The sequence below is a fragment of the Thamnophis sirtalis genome, unplaced genomic scaffold (genome assembly GCF_051295495.1).
Source record: "Thamnophis sirtalis isolate CommonGarterSnake01/CBP01778 unplaced genomic scaffold, rThaSir2_p1.2 scaffold_6, whole genome shotgun sequence".
NCBI lineage: Eukaryota > Metazoa > Chordata > Lepidosauria > Squamata > Natricidae > Thamnophis > Thamnophis sirtalis.
The window spans coordinates 48985035-49006689 of record NW_028261386.1 but is presented as its reverse complement, the minus strand read 5'-3'; the positions used below and the strand labels follow the sequence as shown (position 1 = coordinate 49006689).

The 21655-nt window shown below is 37.8% G+C and overlaps 1 protein-coding gene across 3 annotated transcripts in view; it reads left to right on the top strand.

The window, feature by feature from the left end:
- Positions 1-21655, top strand: part of RAB3GAP2 (RAB3 GTPase activating non-catalytic protein subunit 2) — a 57262-nt gene that overhangs the window by 9600 nt on the left and 26007 nt on the right. For 2 of the 3 annotated variants that reach the window (XM_087717811.1, XM_087717807.1), the window contains exons 2-16: positions 2393-2457; positions 2917-3043; positions 6456-6555; positions 9752-9799; positions 9909-9984; positions 11485-11586; positions 12526-12625; positions 13582-13680; positions 14246-14394; positions 17038-17117; positions 17217-17306; positions 18115-18254; positions 18756-18972; positions 19339-19482; positions 20413-20495. In XM_087717811.1, the coding sequence (XP_087573937.1) occupies positions 2393-2457; positions 2917-3043; positions 6456-6555; positions 9752-9799; positions 9909-9984; positions 11485-11586; positions 12526-12625; positions 13582-13680; positions 14246-14394; positions 17038-17117; positions 17217-17306; positions 18115-18254; positions 18756-18972; positions 19339-19482; positions 20413-20495 (1620 nt within the window). The remainder of the gene's footprint in view (positions 1-2392; positions 2458-2916; positions 3044-6455; positions 6556-9751; positions 9800-9908; positions 9985-11484; positions 11587-12525; positions 12626-13581; positions 13681-14245; positions 14395-17037; positions 17118-17216; positions 17307-18114; positions 18255-18755; positions 18973-19338; positions 19483-20412; positions 20496-21655) is intronic. The other variant, XM_087717808.1, reaches the window with a different exon arrangement.

Below are 21655 nucleotides of genomic sequence, written 5' to 3'. Positions count from 1 at the left end.
GTTCTTGGCGGACAAAGTTGCTCGGTTCTGATCGGAACTGGACTCCACCCCCGCAGATCCAGCCGGGACACAGGGGAATAACTTGGTAGACCATCTCTGGGTTGAGTTTCAGGATGTTGCCTCTGGGGATGTGGACAAGGCTATGCGAGCTGTGAGTTCCTCCACCTGTATACTGGACCCGTGTCCCTCTTGGCTGACTGCCAACAGCAGAGAGGTGACACGAGGCTGGATCCAGGCGGTTGTTACCGCCTCTCTTCGGGAGGGACACCTCCCCACCGCGCTTAAGGCGGCGGTGGTGAGGCCCCTCCTGAAGAAACCGTCCTTGGATCCAGCAGTTCTTAACAACTATCGTCCAGTCTCCAACCTCCCCTTTGTGGGGAAGGTTGTTGAGAAGGTGGTGGCCTTACAGCTTCAGCGTACCTTGGAGGAAGCTAACTATCTTGACCCCTTCCAGTCTGGCTTCAGGCCCGGTTACAGCACTGAAACCGCTTTGGTCGCATTGACCGATGATCTCTGGAGAGCCAGAGATGGAGGCTATGCGTCCATCCTGGTTCTCTTCGACCTCTCAGCGGCTTTCGATACCATCGACCATGGTATCCTTCTGCGACGACTGCGGGAGGTGAGGGTGGGCGGCACTGTTTTACAGTGGTTCTCCTACCTCTCGGACAGGTCGCAGTCGGTGTTGGTGGGGAGGGAGAGATCGTCCCCGAGGCCCCTAACCTATGGGGTGCCGCAGGGCTCGGTTCTGTCCCCCCTGCTATTTAACATATACATGAAACCGCTGGGCGAGATCATTCGGAGGCACGGGATTAAGTACCACCAATATGCGGACGATACGCAGTTGTATCTGTCCGCCCCGTGCCAACTCAATGAAGCGGTGGACGTGATGAACCGGGGCCTTGAGGCTGTTAAAGACTGGATGAGAGCTAACAAACTGGTGCTCAACCCGGAAAAGACCGAGTGGCTGTTGTGTTTTCCTCCCAAAAATTCGGCTAACGTTCCATCAATCAGGCTGGGGGGGCAAAATTTATACCCCTCAGACAGGGTCCGCAACTTGGGAGTCCTCCTGGATCCACAGCTGAGTTTTGACCACCACTTGTCGGCTGTGACCAGGGGGGCATTTGCCCAGGTTCGCCTGGTGCGCCAGTTGCGGCCCTACCTGAACCGGGAGGCTCTCACAACAGTCACTCGAGCCCTTGTGATCTCTAGGCTGGAATACTGCAATGTGCTCTACATGGGGCTGCCCTTGAAGAGCATCCGGCGACTTCAGCTAGTTCAGAACGCGGCCGCGCAAGTGATCATGGGCGCACCGCGGTTCGCCCATATAACACCAATCCTCCGTGAGCTGCGCTGGCTACCTGTTGATCATCGGGTGCACTTCAAGGTCTTACTTACCACCTATAAAGCGCTCCATGGTAGTGGATCTGACTATTTGAGAGACCGCCTCCTGCCAATTACCTCCCTGCGTCCCATCAGATCGCACAGAGTAGGCCTCCTCCGAATTCCATCCGCCAGTCAGTGCCGACTACGCGGAGGAGAGCCTTCTCAGTTGCAGCTCCGACACTATGGAACAACCTCCCCGTGGAGATCCGTACCCTCACCACTGTCCAGGCCTTCCGCACAGCCCTCAAGATCTGGCTATCCCGTCAGGCCTGGGGATAGGATTACTCTCACCCCGCCCGAATGTTGAGTGAATGTTGTGTTTTTATGGATAATTTTCTTTTATTCACGATTTTTTCTTTTTAAGTCTTGTCTTGCACTCCCTTCCCCTCATTGTTGTAAGCCGCCCTGAGTCCCCTCAGGGAAAAGGGCGGCATATAAATCCTCAATAAAATCAAAATCAAAATCAAATCAAACCATGGGCCTTTTGGTAATCAAGAAGTTATCATTGGAGTCAATGGTCCTGGACAATTATCATCCAGTCTTTCATCTTTCCTTCTTTGGAAAGGTGGTGGACAGGGTTCAGCTTCAGAGAACCTGGAAGAAATGCGTTTGTTTGAATCCATTTCAGTCAGCCTTTCTGCAGTCTAGAAATGATTTTAGAATTAGTAAACGAAGGTAAACGTACCCTATTTTCAACTTAGTTATAAATAACTTTTTATGCTTGTATCATTTTCTAAAACAGGTGGAAATTGCTTGACATGCCATAATGCATGACTTGAACCTATGTTATTAATATAAAAATATGCATAGATTATCTCTCATACTTATATTCTAGGTTTAGGTAATGATAAGATATTCTTAGCATTTCTGCTAGGAATTACTGGTATTTTAAAATCATTATTGTTATTTAAATAATAATCATATTTTCATGAACAATGCAGCATTTTATTTTAGCATGTGACACTAATGGCTCTAATTTGCTAAACTAAACTAGGTTTTGTAATTCTAGGTAAATCATCAAACTGGGAAGAAGAGAATTGGGGTTCCTGGGATGAAGCAGAAACTCAAGAGCCTGTAAGCCTTTTTATTTATTCTTTATTTAATATATTAATTATATCTTTTATAAACAAGCTCGATATCTGTGTCAAAACATTTTGAATAATACATTAAAAACTGAAGTTCATTAATCAATTTGTAATGCATAATACACACATTTAGGTTGAATACAGATTGCCATATAGCTATTCATTATTGTCTGCGTGATTTTCCTCTGTATTATGTGATTTGTCTCTCTATTATGTGATTTGTCTCTGTATTGATGGCATTTCAGGACAGGTAACAATATTACAATTAATGAAACAAATGTATAATTTCGATAATGTTTAAATGCTTTCAACCATATATTAAGATTGCAGTCACATTGCTAACTTGCATATTCCTTAAATGCTAATATTGTTATACGTAACTGTTTAAAATTATATATAGCTATTTTTTGCTCAGGAAAGTAACAACTTCAATAATCAACATTTATAGGAAGAAGAAGAAGACTTAGCATCCAAAACGCAAGCAAGTTCCTGGCTTCAGGACTGTGTAATATCTTTGTCGCCTGCAAATGATCTCATGGTAATAGCTCGTGAGCAGAAAGCAGTGTTTTTTGTCCGTAAGTGTTTTTTTTTAATGTATTTGAAAATATATTCCAGTAAATATCTTTAATTGAGATTCACAAATAGTATTCTGAATAAGAATAGGTTATGATTAAAACCACATACCTTGTTAGTCACTGATGTTTCTATTTATCATGATAAATGAAGAACGATTGTTTTATAACAACTATTCTATTAAAATCAATCTACTAGCTTCACAGTCTTATTGTATTTTTTGGACTATAAGATGCATCGGTGTAAAAGACGCACCAATATTTCAAAGAGGTAAGTCAGGAAAAAAGGTTTTTGTCCTCCCCAGCCCTCAGGAGCACTCTGCAGGCTTCAGCAGGGCTCAGGGAAAGCAAAAATGCCCCTGTTCTCCAAAATGAGGGCATTTTTCTCTTACTCCAGCCCTGCTGAAGCCTGCAGAGTGCTTCTGGGGGATGGGGGAAGGCAAAAATGCCCCCATTTTTTTGCCCATTTGTCACCAAAACTGGGGCATCTTTCCCTTCCCCCCAGCCCTGCTGAAGCCTGGGGAAGGTAAAATCACAAAAATGGGATGCGGGGGTGGGGCTTCAGGAGGCCAAAAATAGCTGTATATGGCATATAAGACGCACCAACATTTCCACACTCTTTTAGGGGGGTGGAAAGGTGCATCTTATATTCCGAAAAATACGGTATCTCTGAAACTGATGTGTGATAAGTATATTGTGAAATGTATGGTGATATTGCAAATAATAAGCCTCCACATTTCTTGATACTTTAATCACATATATATGATAATCAACACCCCTAACTCAAGTTTTGCTAATAAATTTGAATTCCATTTTAACCCTATATACATATATACCCCAGTACTAGGGTTAAATAGACGTTTGCTTCTCAAGTAGCTTTTATTTTCTTTGAAAATGTTGGTTCCTATGACTTTCTTACCTTTGTGCCTCTTGTTTTCTTTGGATGAAAATTGGTTTCATATGTTTTCATGATTTAGAGTGGATAGGGCTTCTTCACAAGTTGGTAATTGATTATCTTGTTATTTGTAATGTAAATAATTGAAGAAAGAGATTCACTTCTCTTAGATTATGTTAACTTTGTCCGTCCTCCCCCAATCTCAGCTATCTGTATCTATAATGGTGATATTAAAATAATTAAATTGGATGGAGTCATTGTGATGACTCACTGAATTCTCAACTGAAAGGCAATTTTACAGATCCCTCTTTTATCTTGAAAAGCTACTCTCGTGGCAGAGAAGATTCCAAATTGGAGAAAAACACAAGGATGTTTATTACATAAAAATTACATCAACCAGGCTTGTATTGAAATTTATTGTGATATATTTTAATAATAGAGCAACTTGGCTTAAGAATAACCTTCCGTTTCACCAGATGCTTAGACACATCAAATTGTACCATAACTAAGCTTCTTATAATGTAAAATGGAAGATACTAAATATAAAATTAATTCATTACTGAATTTTAGTGAAAACTAATGTAATTACTTCCTTGTCATCTGTTTATAATGATCCATCTCAAACCAAATTGCAAAAGAAATCTGTCATTCACCTAAGCATTGTCCATAATTCTTTCTTTTTTAATTCATTTTTGGAGTTTACCTCTAGTCATTGACAATAACCTCAGGAAAGTGAATGACAATAGAGTACTATTTTTATAAGCAGGTATGCAAAAATTAAACAGGTAAGGTTCTTTTTAAGGATGTTGGTTGAACCTAATTGGATAGTGGTATGATGAAGTTACCAAATTCATTTCTAAAACTACTTGAGCTTTTATTATAGCCATTCCAGGTAGTTCATTAATATCTTTCAAATATTCATTCAGTTCATTCAAAAAAGGAAAAAAAAATAGTTCCAGGAAACTACAGACCTATCAGCCTGACATCAATACCAGGAAAGATTTTGGAAAAGATAATCAAGCAACAAATTAGTGAACACCTAGACGTAATAGCCAAAAGTCAACATGGGTTTGTCAAAAACAGATCATGCCAGACTAATCTTATTGCATTCTTTGACAAAGTGACAAAATTAGTGGACCAGAGGAATGCCGTCGATATAGTTTACTTGGACTTCAGTAAGACATTTGATAAGGTAGACCATAACCTACTACTAGATAAAGTAGAAGAATGTGGGTTAGACAGTATCATTACCAGATGCACTCCTAATTGGCTGACCAACCACACTCAAAGTGTAGTCCTCAATGGAACTACATCTACATGGATGGAAGTATGCAGTGGAGTGTCCCAAGGCTTTGTTTTAATGAATTCCCCATTTATTCCATCATCCAAATCCTTGATGAAGATGTTGAAGAGTACTGGGCCTAAAACAGAGCCTTGGAGCCTTCCCTCCATGTAAATGCAGTTCCATTGAGGACTACATGTTGCGTGCGGTTGGTCAGCCCATTACGATTCCACCTGGTGGTGATGCTGTCCAACCCACATTTTTCTACTCTATCTAGTAGTAGGTTATGTTCTATATTATCAAATGCCTTACTGAAGTCCAAGTAAACTATATTGACGGCATTCCTCTGGTCCACTAATTTTGTCACTTTGTCAAAGAATACAATAAGATTAGTCTGCCATGATCTGTTTTTGACAAACCCATGTTGGCTTTTGGTTATTACTTTGTTTACTTCTAGGTGTTTGCTAATTTATTGCTTGATTATCTTTTCCAGAATCTTTCCTGGTATTGAGATCAGGCTAATAGGTCTGTAGTTTCCTGGATCTATTTTTTTTTCATTTTTTGAAGATGGGAACCACATCAGCTCTTTTCCAGTCCTCTGGCAGTTCCCTGGTGCTCCAGGATCTCTGAAAGATATAGTTCAGTGGTTCTGAGATCTCGTCTGCCAGTTCCTTCAGAACCCTGGGGTGTAATCCATCCGGTCCTGTTGATTTGAACTCATCTAGGGTAGACAGGTGCTCACTTACCATAATTTTCCCTATTTCAACTTGTGTTCCTAATCTGATTTTTGTGGTGCTGTTTTTGATAGGTTGGACTGTTTTATCCCTTTGTGTAAAGACAGATGCAAAAAATGAGTTAAATAGTTCTGCTTTCTCCCTGTTGCTTGTCACCTTCTTGTCACTTTCTCCTAGCAATGGACCAATTGTTTTCTTAACCCTTTTCTTGTTTTTAACATGTTGGAAGAAGCTTTTTTTTGTTATTTTTTACTTTTGTGGCAAGCCTTTCTTCATTGTGAGCCTTAGCTTTCCTTACTTCATCTTTACAGGCTCGGGCTATTTGCTGATATTCTGCCTTAGTTATGTCTCCCTCTTTCCACTTTTTATACTTAATTTTTTTGTCTTTCAATTTGTCAGAGAGTTCTTTATGCAGCCATGCTGGTTTCTTTTGGGAGCTGTTATTTTTCTTCTTCATTGGTATTGTGCTAGACTGAGCTTTTGTAATTTCTCTCTTCTCTTCAGCAAAATGGAAACAGAATGAAAAGGGGAAAGAAGAAATGCAATTTGCAGTTGGCTGGAGTGGCTCTCTTGGCTGGAATGGCCCTTGCAGCATTGAAGAAATGTAAGCTTGGAAAGGAGAAGGTTTTGGGAACTCCTACTTTTGACCTTGCTGTTTTCCAATACCACATCATCTATAGTAAGAGCCAAGGTGGCGCAGTGGTTAAATGCAGCACTGCAGGCTACTGCTAGATCAGCAGGTCAGCGGTTCAAATCTCACCGGCTCAGGGTTGACTCAGCCTTCCATCCTTCCGAGGTGGGTAAAATGAGGACCCAGATTGTTGGGGGCAATATGCTGACTCTCTGTAAACCGCTTAGAGAGGCCTGAAAGGCCTATGAAGCGGTATATAAGTCTACTGCTATTGCTATTGCTATAGTATAGTTGGATAATTTCTTGCTACCTGGGTGTTGTTCTTGAAATTTTGGGAAGGCCCTAGGTCAGGGGTCAGCAAACTGCAGCTCTGGAGCCGCATGTGGCTCTTTCTTCTCCCTGCTGTGGCTCCGTCACCGGTCGGTGCCACAATTTTGAGAGGAGCTTCCGGTGGTGGTGGGAGGGGGGGGGAGAGAGAAGCACAGTGCACCAGGAGAAGACTCTATGGCAAGGGGAGGTTTTTCCAGTTGTCTCCATAATTGATATGGCTTTCGGTTATGACAGATAGAGGAAAAAGTACGCCGCACTGGGAGGAGACACTATGGTGGGGGAACTGAACTTCCGGTCAGCTCCAGAATTGAACGGGGGGCTTTCAGTTAGGACCTTTGTGGCTCCCAGTGTTTTCTTTTCTGTGGAAACGGGTCCAAATGGCTCTTTGAATGTTTAAGTTTGCTGACCCCTGCCCTAGGTCCATAGAGAGTGGTGATAAGACAAATTTCACTTAAATTGAGAGTGTGTCTTTATTTTTTTACTATTTCCTGCCTCAAATACTGAGAATGGTTTGGGTAGTAGAATAATCAGAGTTGTGAAGTCTTATAAAAAAACATTAGGAGGCTGCAAGTTGTTTACTGGGACAGCTTGCATCCTGCAACGATATCTGTAATGCCATCAAATGTCCATTTCTGCCTATTGGAGGTCCTTCGGAAGGACTCAATAGGCAGACAAAAAATGCCAAATCCAGTCTAAGTAATCTGGCTGACTATGTGATGAACCATAATAATAGTAATAAAAAAGAGGGAAGGTGGACTCCAATTGCATTTAGTTCTCCACATGGCCTTCTTTAACAGGGTAGAGGCATATATCATCCAGGTCTTACTCTCTATATCTTGCCTTACTCCCTTGAAAAGAAAAAGTAAGAGGGCTGTAAAAAGAAATCCAGTATTTGATTTTACATATAATTACGGCGCTGAGGATTGCCTTCGCTCAGAAATGGAAAAATAAATTAATACCAAGCTAAGATGAAATAATAAGAAAGGTTATGGACTGTGTCGAAATGGACAAATTAACAAAAGAAATCCAGGTAAAAGAAGAAACAAAATATTACCAGATATGGGATAAATGGTGTAGGTGGATGGAGGAAAGAAACAAGGATCAATGAAGGAAGTTCATAAAGCCCAAAAATAGTAGTTAAGAAGAATTCTCTCTCTCTCTCTCTCTCTCTCTCTCTCTCTCTCTCTCTCTCTCTCTCTCTCTCTCTCTCTCTCTCTCACTCACACACACACACACACACACACACACACACACACACACACACACACGCACTCAAGAGAATTTAAATTTACTAGAGGTAATCACCCAATATAGTAGATGAGTAAAATAAGAGGGTTAAAAATGGAGAAATACAAATGAAATATACTAGAAGGGGAAATAACATATGGAGAATTGTATCGATTTGAAATTGCTATTAGAAAAAACAGGAAGCTCCTGTTTGTACTGTATTGTGTAAATGTAGTGTTCATCTGAGTTTTGTGCTGCCAAAAGGTTTTATTTCTTTTAAAAAACACAAATATTTCATCATTCGTCAATCATTAAAACATTGAAGTACATTTTTTTTGTATGCCCCTCCCTCCCTCCCCCCCAACCCCCCTCCTCCTTCCCCCCCCCCCCCGACTTCCCAGAACCCGTACACGGTATGGATTTTTAACTAACACAGTCTAAAATCTATTGAGAAAAAAGAAATAAAGAAATTAATGACATTCTACATTGACCTTAGCTTCTTCTTACTGAACTAACTTTTAACAGTTTAAATCATTTCTGATCTTAAGCATAGGCTAACTGGAATTTCTTAGTCCGGTATTTATTTTGTATATAGTCAATCCATTTTTTCCAGTCTCGTTTATATCTCTCATTTGAGTGATCTTTAAGATATGTGTTCATCTGAGTTTTGTGTGTGGGTATTTTGTATGTTTCTAAAAAAATAAAAAATAAAAAAATAAAAAATAAAAATCTCCTGTAGAATCCCCAGCTGCATCAGTTTTATTTTGTGCCTTGTCCCTCTTCCTCAAAGGAATAGTAGGCCATAAGTGAAGTGGACCCTGTACTGTATTCCTGAAGGAATAATGTGGAGGATCTGATTATGCTGATTATTATCAGTGATGGATCTGATTATCTGATTATTATCAGTGATGGATCTGTTGGGTTGGATATCTTCAGTTAAGACTGCAGAGGTTGCCTAGACTGGCTGATGATAGAAAGGTTTCAATTCCTGCTCTCAATTGGGGAGTGCAATTACTCTTCTCTGTTCAGTGTGCCCCTCAGCATTTGTTATCAGACCATATTACTATTTCTTTTTTAAACATTTCATACTATCCATGCTAAGTTTGTTTTATGGTTAATACACCATTTTGCCCATTTACATGCTTTATTGAAAAAGGAACAATTGATTTAGCATTATTAAAAATAAAGTACTGTATGTTTCTATTTCTTTGAACCTACATCTTCTCTGGAGTTCTTTTTCACGCAGCCAAAGATGTGCACATTCTGTTATACAAATTTGGCATGTTGAAAAATTGTAAATCTAATCTGCTTCTAGGTTTAAAAAGCATACTGTATATACCAAACACATCATAACGGAGCAGCCAGGGACAAGACTGAACAGATAAGAATGCTGGTGTGTGTATAAACGTTTATAATTCAGATTTTTAAAGGCATTCTTTTTAGTTCCTGAGGGGCACATTCTCTGGAGACCACACTCCCACTAACTGGGTCACAAGTAGTTGGACAGCAGCTTAAATATATATTTTTTCTCTTTAAAACGTCAGAAATTTTTTTATGTCTTAGCTGGGGAAATATTCTTGAACAAATTAATATCTTTATACTTTGCTTCTAGTGAATATGTAACCAGTGCATTATGTATCCCACTTGCAAGTCAAAAGAGGTAAGTGCAAACTTTTCTTAACAGTTAAATTATCTTATTAAGTCTAAAGCATGCATTATATGAGAATAAGTTTTGATAAAATTTATTCCATGTTCTTTATATGAGACAGGAGCTCCACAGGCCGTCCTGACTGGACCTGCATTGTTGTAGGATTCACCTCTGGCTATGTCCGCTTCTATACTGAGGTACATCAGCTATTTCCTGGGTTGTTTGCTATTGTCACCTTTAGAGTTTATTGTATTGCATTCTACATGAGGCTGCCTTTGGAAATGCCATGGATATTGCAAAATACAACAGCAGCCTTGTGGTAGGTGAGAACTGCCAAATGCATATAATGTTGAGGGGCATTGAGCTCTTCTCTGTAATGGCTGCCGCCTGGCAGTTTTTTAGCAGAATTGAAAGTGCTAGTTTTAACCTATAAAATAATGTAAGCCACATAGAGTTGCCTCTGGCATGATGTTGCTAGGTGACCGCTTAACTACAAGATAACCTGTATCAGATATAATTTACTTCTCTGGTCCACATGTACTGAAGAGATTTGAAAGGTCAGGAAACAGGAGGAAGATTGGAATCAGTATTTTTCACTTGTCAGACTCTATCTGGAATAATCTTCCCTTGGAAATCTGGAGAACCTTACTCCTGACCCAATTAAGAGCTTACTATATGAGCTCTTACCCCAAGAAAATGTTGCCAACTCGTCATGATCTCATTGGTCCTTCCCAAGAGCTGCGCCATGGCTTGAGCACTGTAGGGGTAGAGAGTATATTCTGTGCTGTCAGGCTTTGGTAGTTGTAATGGAAAGGCTTTGTTTTTAGCCTTTAGATTTTTTTCTTGGAGAATGAGTCTTGAAAAACAAGCCAATTTAGGGTGTACATTGACTCACTATTGAAGGGCAAAATGTCATTCAGAGTACCAAGATATGCCCATAGCACTTGTTGGAAACTCCCCAAACCAAATGTGCCTTTAGCTGGAATCATGCACAATCTGCGGAGAGCAGTCATGCAAGACCATGGAAAGATGTATCTTCACAGTTGGAAGGCATATTTTTTTAGTGTATAGTTATATTATATTAGATTTATTAGTGCTAGGTAAATAATGATGACGTTATCCATTCAGTCATGTCCAACTCCTGGCGATTCTATGGGTCAGGTTGCACCACAACTTCTCATTTTGCATTGCTTCTTTGAGAATATACCAAATTTGATTTATTTTACAGTTGCCAATATATAACTGCAGCTATTTCTTGTCGATACTAATTGTAATTGTAATTGTTTATTTTGGTTTATTATTTTATGTTGCTGGTTATTGATCGAATAAACAAATTGTATCTTGATAGCAGGCATATATATGTAACTATTCAAGTTCATAAAGGAGGTGAGAAACATAAAAAACAAAATGGAACAATCAGCACCCTTCAAAGCAATGTTCATTTATTCATTCTATTTATAGAGCTGCACATCATGGCTCTACATGATTATGGATGTCACAAATAATTAAAAATAACCACCACTTGCTCAAAAGAAGACACACATAAAGATAAAAAGCTAAAACAATTATAAAACATATACAGGGTTTGATGTATTTGTATTAATAATTAATTTACTGAATTGTAGCAGAAAATATTTTGAATTTTATTCCTATAAAATTATTAATGTGCATGTTGCTATGTTTTCATTTTTTTAAAGAGTGGAGTATTACTTCTGGCACAGCTTTTAAATGAAGATCCTGTTCTGCAGCTGAAATGTAGAACTTATGAGATTCCACGCCATCCTGGAGTAACAGAACAGGTATAAAAATAGATACACAAAGTACTGAAATTGTAACAAAACGAACTGTTCTCTCATCTGTAAATATTTCTGAAGTCCAGCTTGCTTTTAAAATATTTATGGCTAGGTATGCTTATATTTGCAAATATAAATCATAGTTCAGCATTAGCAGCCCATTTTGTGGGTTAAACTCAGGCTGTATAGTCCTTAAATACACAGATTTTCATTTTGTCTCTTGTACTGTGTTTCACTGGAATATGTTGACACTAGAGATATACAATAGTGTTCCATTGACTATTTGCTTGCTGAGCTAAGGACAGCATCAGTGATACCTTATATTCTATGCCTCACTAAAATATTAGAGAATTGTGCTGTATAAAATTTAATGTATTTTTCGGAGTATAAGACGCACTAAGGTTTTGAAAAGGCAAATTAAAAAAAAAAGTTTTTGCACTCTGCAAACCTTCCAAAAATGCCCCCCCCCAAAAAAAGGGCATGGATATCATTTAGGAAGCTTATAGAGTGCTCCTGGGGGCTGTGGGAGGCAAAACTGAGGAAAAAATGGTTTTTTTTTGCTCATTTCTGCCCTTCCTAGCCTCCAGGACCTCTCCAAAAGCCTCCTACAAGCTACGCAAGGCCATTTTGGTGAAGGGGGAAGGGTTTCAGGAGGCAAAAAATGCTGTATTCAGTGTGTAAGACGCACCCAGATTTTCAGCCTTTTTTGAGGGAGAAAGGTGTGTCTTATACTCTGAAAAATACAGTATATTAATTCCAGCAGCTATTTGTGCTCTAGCAATAGCTAGAGTCAGATATTGGTGCTGCTGCAGCAATGTCCATAGACTGTCTCTCTGGGAGGGGACTTAGTACTTCTGTAGAAATAGTAAACAGGATAGCATATTTGGGTACTTCCATATATACTGTTTTTGCCTCAAAGTGATTAGTATCTTTCTTTTTATTTAGAATGAGGAACTGAGCATCCTATATCCTTCAGCAATTGTGACAATTGACGGTTTTAGCTTATTTCAGTCTCTCCGGGCTTGTCGAAATCAAGTAGCCAGGGGTATGTTCAGCCTTATTAAAATAGTTTCTTTCTTTGCAATACTTGCTGTAAAAGGACATGGTTTTACTTTTCGATCATACAGTTTGTTCAGGGCATAGCAATGTACTGCTTGTGAAACCCTTAGTGTTATAAAACCCCTAAGTTTAATACAAGCTTGCTTTAATATACGTGTATGCATGTTCTCATAAGGTTTCAGTGTTCTTGTGTGAAATTTCAGATTTTTGACTTTATAAGTTTTTCACATATGATTGTGCCAGGTACCAGGAATGAATTCTTCCAAATCTTGCAACATTGGATATTTATTTTTTTAATTCACACTTTTTGTATGTTAGTACCTGAAGAGTGTGCTGGCGTGAACTAGATAAATTCCTTATTAATTGCTGCATTTTCTAAAAAAGTAAGAGGGCTTAATAATTTTCACACACTATCTCTAGATAGTTTGCAGGGGGGAAAAAGAAACATACCAATACATATATAACGTATAAGCTAACTATTATGATAGCAACCTACATCCTTGCAAAACTCCTGTGGATTTCTAAAGACTATCAGCTAAATGGAGTTGAGCAAGGATTTTAATTTTGTTCACTCCTTTAATGTGCTATAGTAGCTAGAATTGTATGTATGTTTACATGGAAGTAGGTCTGTTGAGCTTGGCAGGACTTACTGTACTCATAAGCAAGTTACATGTAGGGTTTCAGTTTTAGTAGTTTTTCTTTTTTTAATATAGGTTTCTTATGCTTTCAAGTCAGTCTTGATTCCTGGTGATTCCAGAGGCAAGTCCTTGCAGTTTTCTTAGCAACATTTTTCAGAACTGGGCACCTGCAATATAAACAGTGCAATTTATTCTGTTCTTTATAACTAAAAATATTTTTGTAATACATTACGTGTTGACTAATCCATGTTAAACATTTTAAAAATAACTATTCTTTCTAATTTATGTCTAATCAATTGGCCAGCTACAGCTGCAGGCAATGAAAATGTTCAGCCACCTCCACTAGCCTATAAGAAGTGGGGTTTGCAAGATGTGGATACTATTGTTGATCACGTTAGTGTTGGTAAGTATTACATTGATCATCCTTACTGAATTGTTATCCTTATTCACCATGAATTACTTTTTTAAAAAGAAATCATGCATATTGTACTGGAGAGAGTTTAAAGCAAGGACTGATAATCTGCAGATAGACTTCTCTGAGACAGCATTAAGATCTACAAATGCTATCAAATAATTCTATTTTACCAAAGGAGATGAATTAATACTGCCTGCTTTGAAACTGTTTTGAGCTAAAACCTTAGCCCAGGTACTGTATGAAGCCAGGTGGAATTGCTGATGTGCCCCAAACTACATTTCTAAATTCTATACCAGCAGCTCTCAGAAGGTAGCCAATGCACTTCTCAGAATAGAAACAGGATGCCTAAAATTGAAGTCAAAGCACGGAGTTTGATATTGGCTGAAGGTCCAGTTCTTCTCCTTGGGACTTCTCCCATAATAATGATTGTTAGGAGGTGTATAGGTTAGGAATCCTTAAAATATTGAACATACAGTATTTGGATCAATTCCAGAACAGATATTAGGATCTGAGAAATTTCTTTTTAGAGCTTTATTTTCATTATCTCATATAGGTATCATGACTTTATCACCTTTTGATCAGATGAAGACAGCTTCCACTATTGGCGGATTTAATGCAGCTATAAAGAACAATCCTCCTGCTATGTCTCAGTATATTACTGTGGGGTCTAATCCTTTCACTGGATTCTTCTATGCCCTTGAGGTAAAGAACTTGCTTAATCAGGAAGTGTAAGATGCAATGGGCTGGATCAGGGATCCCCAAACTTGGCAATTTTAAGACTTCCATAATTCAACTCCCACAATTCCCACTTCTTTTCTTGTTGACTCTGTTATGGTTTTTTCTTTTTTGCTTTGCTGCTAATGGAAATTAGCAGCATATTATTAACATGCTGTAATAATATGGATATTATTACAGTCTTAGACCAAGGACCAAGAAAATGAAACTAAGAGCAGTTTACTTTTTAATTAAAAAAACTTTCACCTGCATAATGATATTATTGTCGATCAGGATCTACTGGTTTGGTGACCTAGTTCACATTACAATCTTCCACATATTTAACAATTGCAGAAACCAAACTCTCTTGTGCCTTCCCCCTCTCCAAAGGTAACAGCATGAATTTTTGGAGGGAAAAGAACCTAAATAATTTCTGTAGGGTAGAATTTAATGAACATTGCTCTAGTGCTGAACACACATTCCTCAGGTAAGACATTTCCCCAGAGGGCCACAGCAGGGGGCAGTATCTACTCAATCTTGGTTAATGTCATATGGGCTTGGATAACACCCAGAGGCATTCCTGCAAATTCATATCTGCAGGGTAGATTGAGAAATATTTCCTAGAAGATGGCAATATCAAATAACCTTTGTATAGTTGCCAAGAAAACTATATGGATGCAGTCATCAGGTGTCAACTAGGAAACTTTAAAAATTTTTTTAAACCTTTCATGCTTAGTGTATATTTTCCTGCTTACGCACCTTTTGCAAGATTCTTATATAAATATATATTGTACCCATAATATATGGTTATGCCTCACTAGCTTGGAAATTGGAAATTCACATTCCTATTTTTTTAAAGGAAAAAAGGAAACCAGAGTAATGTTTTTTTTAACAACTGCTACAGTAGTACATAAAGCATCCTGGATATATCTTTGATAAATTAATAAAAATTCTTTCTGGTGGATGGAATTGATTACATTTGAAATATTATGCTCAATCTGAAGTGTAAAGCTTGGGAAACTACCCCCTCTGTCCTTTCCAATAGAACTGCAAGGAAGAAGTTGCTGTTAAGGTTTCAAAGCTGAACTTTTAACGAATAGTCTTAGTTTCAATGAAGTTTTTGAATGGGAAAAGCAGAAATTATGTTATGATTTGATGAGTCCTCTCTAGGTCATCTATAGTCTAATTAGTTTACAGGTAGTCCTTGAATTATGATTATTTATTTAGTGATTGTTCAAAGTTATGGCACTGAATGAAGGTATTTACTGTTCTTGAAATTCTGGCTATTGTACTATAGAACTAGGTTAGGATTCTTGGCAATCAGCTCACACTTAACCACCGGTTGCAGCATCCCTGGTTATGTGATTGCGATTGCTGACCTTCTATGTTGGCTTCTCACAAGCATAATCAATTGAGAATCCAGCAGGGAAGGTAGCAAGTCATTGTAGTAAGTTGTCTCCCTCAGTTTCTTCACTCACATTTACTGTGCCTTTCTTGGGCTTCTCTGCCCTTACACACAGGAACACATCCATCAGTGCCCGCCTTCCCTCAGCCTCCCTATGTTTGCACAAACACATGCATGCACCTTGTATCTTCGTATGTTCATATGCATATTTCCCGCTCTTCTCCCTCTATCCCACACTATGCTGAACCTCCCTGGGTCTCCCCCAGTTCCCTGAAGCATCCCCTCCCCGCTTCTTACTTAGGACTCCCTCTACTTTGTGTTTAACAACCCACATCTCAAGTTAGTGCTAGCAATGCAGTCACTTGATATCACACTTTACAACCACATCGCTTAGTGATGGCAATCCCAATTGCTGTCATAACTCAAGAACTACCTATAGTTTATCACCATTTCTAGAACTGAACTTTGCATAGATTTGTGTAAAAGTCCTTACTTTAAGAAATAAAGTAATCCCTATTAAAATAAATTCTGGGGCTCAGGGTATATTCTGCCAATTAATATCTGACTTTCTGAAACACTGTTTTATATGTGGTTGATGGGCTTCAAAGCGAATGCTGCTATGGCACACCATAATTCATGGATCTTGTTATGGTCTCTTATATTTTGCAGAAATGTATATTTCTACCCCTATTATGTCTTCTACCTCTGGTCACATGTTCACATTTAAGATTTTTATGCTAGGAAGTTGTATAAATATTGAACATATTATTCAATAATGCTATTTGGGGCTCCTTTTTTCCTATTCTGTGTAATTCTCTTATGCAGTATGATTATTATATATAGGGAATTGTTAATAGTTGATAGATGAGTTTATATTCTATAACAATCACTATATGTTACTCGGTATAATTCTTTCCTGTTAAATGAATAATAATTTGTAAATAAAATAACATTGTCACCATATACTTTTGACCAAAATGATACATTTTTAAGCCTGCAAAATTCGATGCTCTTAAATCTTTTTCTGTGTAGTTAGAACATTATCAAAAAAGGTTAATTTCTTCTTCTGAAATGATATAATTTAGCAAATGATGCAGGATGAAAGTTAGTTATTCCTTACAGAGAGTTTTATTTCTGTAAACAAAGTTCTCAGAACAAAGGTTAATAAAAAGGAGTCAATTATTTTTCACTATTTATAAACAACAGCATTTTTATCTTCTCTTTAGGGCAGTTCACAGCCATTATTGTCTCATGTTGCTTTCACCGTTGCAAGTAAGCTGACATCTGCATTCTTTAATGCTGCTAGGTAATGTATAATAGATGGAAGATGCAGTCAATTTACTCCTTTTGTGTGTTTCCTCTAAACTGAAGCATTGAAATTTTAATTTTAATCTTTGCATTGAAGCGGCTGGCTTGGCTGGAAAAACAAACAGGAAGAAGAGCCTGTGCAAAAGCAGAAACCCAAGGTTGAACCTGCAACTCCTTTACCTGTGAGGCAAGTCTTTTAAAATACTTTTTCCAGAGAGATTATGAGATAATTTCATTACCAGTGTTGCCATTATTCCCTGAGGATGCTTGAGCCATAACCATATATGAACGAGATATATGCAGACTACATATATTTCATCCAAGCAGTTTTGTGCACAATAAAGATGTTTCTATTTTCCTCCAGCTGCAGCTGTTTTATCTCGAAGAGATTCTTCCTATGTAGAAATAGTTTGACTGAAGCTAGCATTTGCTCTTTACTCTGGGCGTATATGGGATTCTTATATTGTTGCAATTTTATTGGAATGGCAGTTAGATCTTAGTGTAACAAAAATTAATTTTTTGTGGAAGAATTGTGAGCTCTGGATAAGTTTGGTAACAAAAAAACCCCTTGCCCTGGACTTAGAAATAAACATTATCCTAAAGGATGGTTTTCAGTAAACTACATTTGGGTTCTCAAAGACTTAATCATTAATTAGGTTTATAGTTCATAATGTCTAAGAAAAAGCCAAAAAAAGTGAGGATTATATTTCAACAGAAATTTATGTATTGTTTATTTTGTATGTTTTGCACCTGCCCCTATTAGATTGTCTTGAAATTCTTACCCAAACTCCAAATTTCCATAAGTCTAAAATTTGACTTTGAAAGATAACACTGCCCATAAATGGTTGCCCTGATTTCCCAGGTTAGCCAACAGCCCTGAAATTCCAAGGTGTTTCTCAACTCGAATATAAACCAACTGGTATTATTACTTTATTTAGTAATTGGGGAGCCAAATTTAGAGATTGTTTTCTAGATTTGCTTTTATTTGACTGTAGGTTTGGAATCCCAGATTCTCGTCGACATGGAGAAAGGATATGTTTGTCACCTTGTAATTCTTTAGCAGCAATTACTGATGATTTTGGAAGGATTCTTCTATTGGATGTTGCAAGAGGTCTTTCTGTTCGCATGTGGAAAGGTATCGTTTGAGCATCTTTTAATAAGTTTGGGGGGGGGGGTAAATAATGGTCACTTATTTATTTGAGAGATAATTTTTATTTCAGTTTTAAGTGGGAATTTTAAAATAGTGACTGTTGGTGTTTAAAATATCAGATATTCAGATTTACAAAGGACTGTGAAGTGTAAAGATGAGCTCTGGAATAGTAACATTGCAGTGTAGTATTGAATTCTCATATATTTTGTTTTACACAGATACGATTATTACTAGCCTGAATCAATCCATTCAGGATAAAGACCACTCCATTTGCAGATTATAGATTGTAATTTACTACAGTGGTCCGGTTGTTTTTTTAACTTCCCAGTCTAGAGTCTAAGAGAGACTGGTCTAAAGTCACCACTTTGTGTTCCACGTCCAAAGGAGGATTAAAATCTGCATCTCCTCACTCTTAGTCCAGCAATGTAACTAGCCATTACACCAAAACATATCTAGCATCTTAACCCATTTATCCTTCACACACAGGCTATCGTGATGCACAGGTTGGTTGGATTCAGATTGCAGAAGACCTACATGAAAGGGAATCGATAAAGATAGACTTTTCTTCTCCTAGTACCCCTCAGGGACCAAGCAGAGTGGCTCAGTTCCTGGTGATTTATGCTCCTAGGAGAGGAATTTTGGAAGTATGGAGTACCCAACAAGGTCCAAGGGTTGGAGCCTTCAACGTAGGAAAACACTGCAGGTAAGACATTTTTGGTAACAGAAGAGATTTTAAAATGTAAGACGGAATAGTCTCCAGAAAAATAATTGAAATTAAGCTCATCAAAATGCCATCTCATCTCTTCATACACGGCTCTTATTTGCTAGCTATATGCTTTATGCATGCATATACGATCCAGAAAAATTAAAGATGTGGGATAATACTTTCAAATCTGCAAGCAAATTGACAAACTGCATTTACCCAGGAATTGTCCTATATAATATGAGATGTGTGCACTTTATATTTATTTATGAGTTTGAAATAATGATATTTTAAAGCCTATAGTTTTATACAAATATATATGTTGATCATTATGTTTTTTATTATATTTATCAAACCCATATTTAGATTGCTGTATCCTGGCTATAAAATAATGGGGTTGAACAGCGTAACAAGTCAGGGTTGGCAGCCTCAGACTTATCAGATCTGCCTTGTTGATCCAGTATCAGGAACAGTAAAAACAGTTCACGTACCTTTCCATTTAGCTCTGAGGTAAGACTTCTTGAGTTTTATGTTGCATAATTATACTAAGTCAATATTATGAGATGAATTATAAAGGTTTTTTAAAAAAATGTGGAGATATTGGTTAGTCTAACATACTCAGTTCCCAGTTCTGAGAGATACTAGGATTTTTTCTCTAGCAAATTCACTTATAATAACAGCACTTTCTGAAAAGCCAGATTTTCCACCTTGTAATAGTATTACTATTATTTCATTACTAAAACAACAGTATAGAATTCTCACCATCTTGCTTTTATACATTTTTGCTCATAATATTTCTTGAAATATGCATTTGTATTAACTAGTGCTTATCTAATGAAAAGTGGTATAACTTTCTCTGAACACAGGGTGAGCCTAGCCCTATTGGCGAGCACTATGGTGAGGGAGGTTATCAGATGACAATTTCTTTTTAATTGGTTATTTGAAGGGGGTGTACTCCCCTTTTTCAGACCTCTGGAATGAGGTGCCCCCCCCCCCCAAGATCTGGGTGGCCCGTTATCGTCACCAGCCTTTGGTGAGGGAGAGTAAGCCCCCCTTGCTTCATACTGTTTGCCATGTTTTATATTTATCTTTTATTAATTTTATGTAATTTCTTTGATTGTGGCAAGCTGCCCAGATGTATTGAAAGTCGTGCAGACACATAAGTTTAATAAATGTTTATGGTTCATCACATAGTCAGATATTGAGACTGGATTCCATCTACGTGTAAAATCATTATTATATCCACAATGATGTGAACTCACAGTTGCCTCTTATGCATCCATTTCTTCCTAAGGAAGTCGGGGCAGCCTGACAAGTGTTTTTGATATTTCATAACTGACCTGTTCAGTAAAGTTGACAGAGAAATCAGTGCAATGGCAAATTATTATTTTTCAACCACAGTTGCAGACAAATAATTGTATACATTTTTAATATTTTCAGTGACAAGAAGAGTGAGCGAGCAAAGGATATGCATCTATTGAAGAAATTGGCTGCCTTGCTGAAAGCTAAAACATTAAATTTGGGTAGGTTTTGTCTTTGTTCCTATTCAAGATCACAACACTGGTGTCTTTTTAAAGGTCATGAATATGATGAGACTACAGTTTTATTTAAGGTGATTGAACCTAATTTAGTGTTGTGTAGTTTAATGCAATGCTGTGCCTCCTGTGCAAAAAGTATAAACACCAATACCTTGTGCAATTGGGCCTAATTTTATGGTAGCCAGCATATAAATAGAATTGCAGCCTGCATGAGGACCTCAGTTTTGATAACTGTCATTTTAGAATGGCACAATAAGATGTATAATCTTCCAATATTATTAGGAAATATTTAAATACTAAATCTTTCAAATTACAATATTTCTAAAATTGCACTTAGTTCAACATTACTTTGGCAATGCAACAGAGGAAAATCAAATCATAGGTTATTTGATAGACTGCTTTAAATGTGTTTGCTACCATGGTAGAATGTTTGTGTTTATGTGGATCACGTAATCAGAATTGGGATACTTGGCGGCTAGTGTGTCTTTATGGCAGTTGCTTTGTCCTAGGGTCATGTGATCACTTTTTATGACCGTCTGACAAGCAAAGTCAACTGGAAAGCCAAATTCATATAACAGCCATGCTAGTAACTTAACAAATGCAGTGATTCATTTAACCGTGGCAAGAAAGTTCATTCAATGGCCCAAAACTCATTTAACTGTCTTGCTTAGTAATGGAAATTTTAGATTCAGTTGTGGTCTTAAGTCAAGGTCTACCTCTATTACATATGTTCACCGCCTTGAGTTACTCATAAATAAAGATGGGATAATATAATATAATAATTATATTATTATAATATAATAATAATAATATAAGTCTACATTATGGAAGTATGAATGGTGCGTTGAAGCATCAGTTATCAGTGAATTTCTTTCTCAAGAGTTCACTTGCCTTACTCTATTTTCTTACTTTTCTGTGCCAGTGTTTGTAGTAGTTTTGATCACAGTTCAATGGCTTCAATGTAATTACCCTGTTTCCCTGAAAATAAGACCTCCCCAGATAATAAGCCCAATCAGGCTTTTGAGGGCATGTACTAAAAATAAGCCCTCCCCCAAAATAAGTCCTCCCTGAAAATATTGCAACACAGCAGCAGCCATGAGGTTGCCACACTTGCAGTCTCCTGCACCTCAAAAATAATATGACTT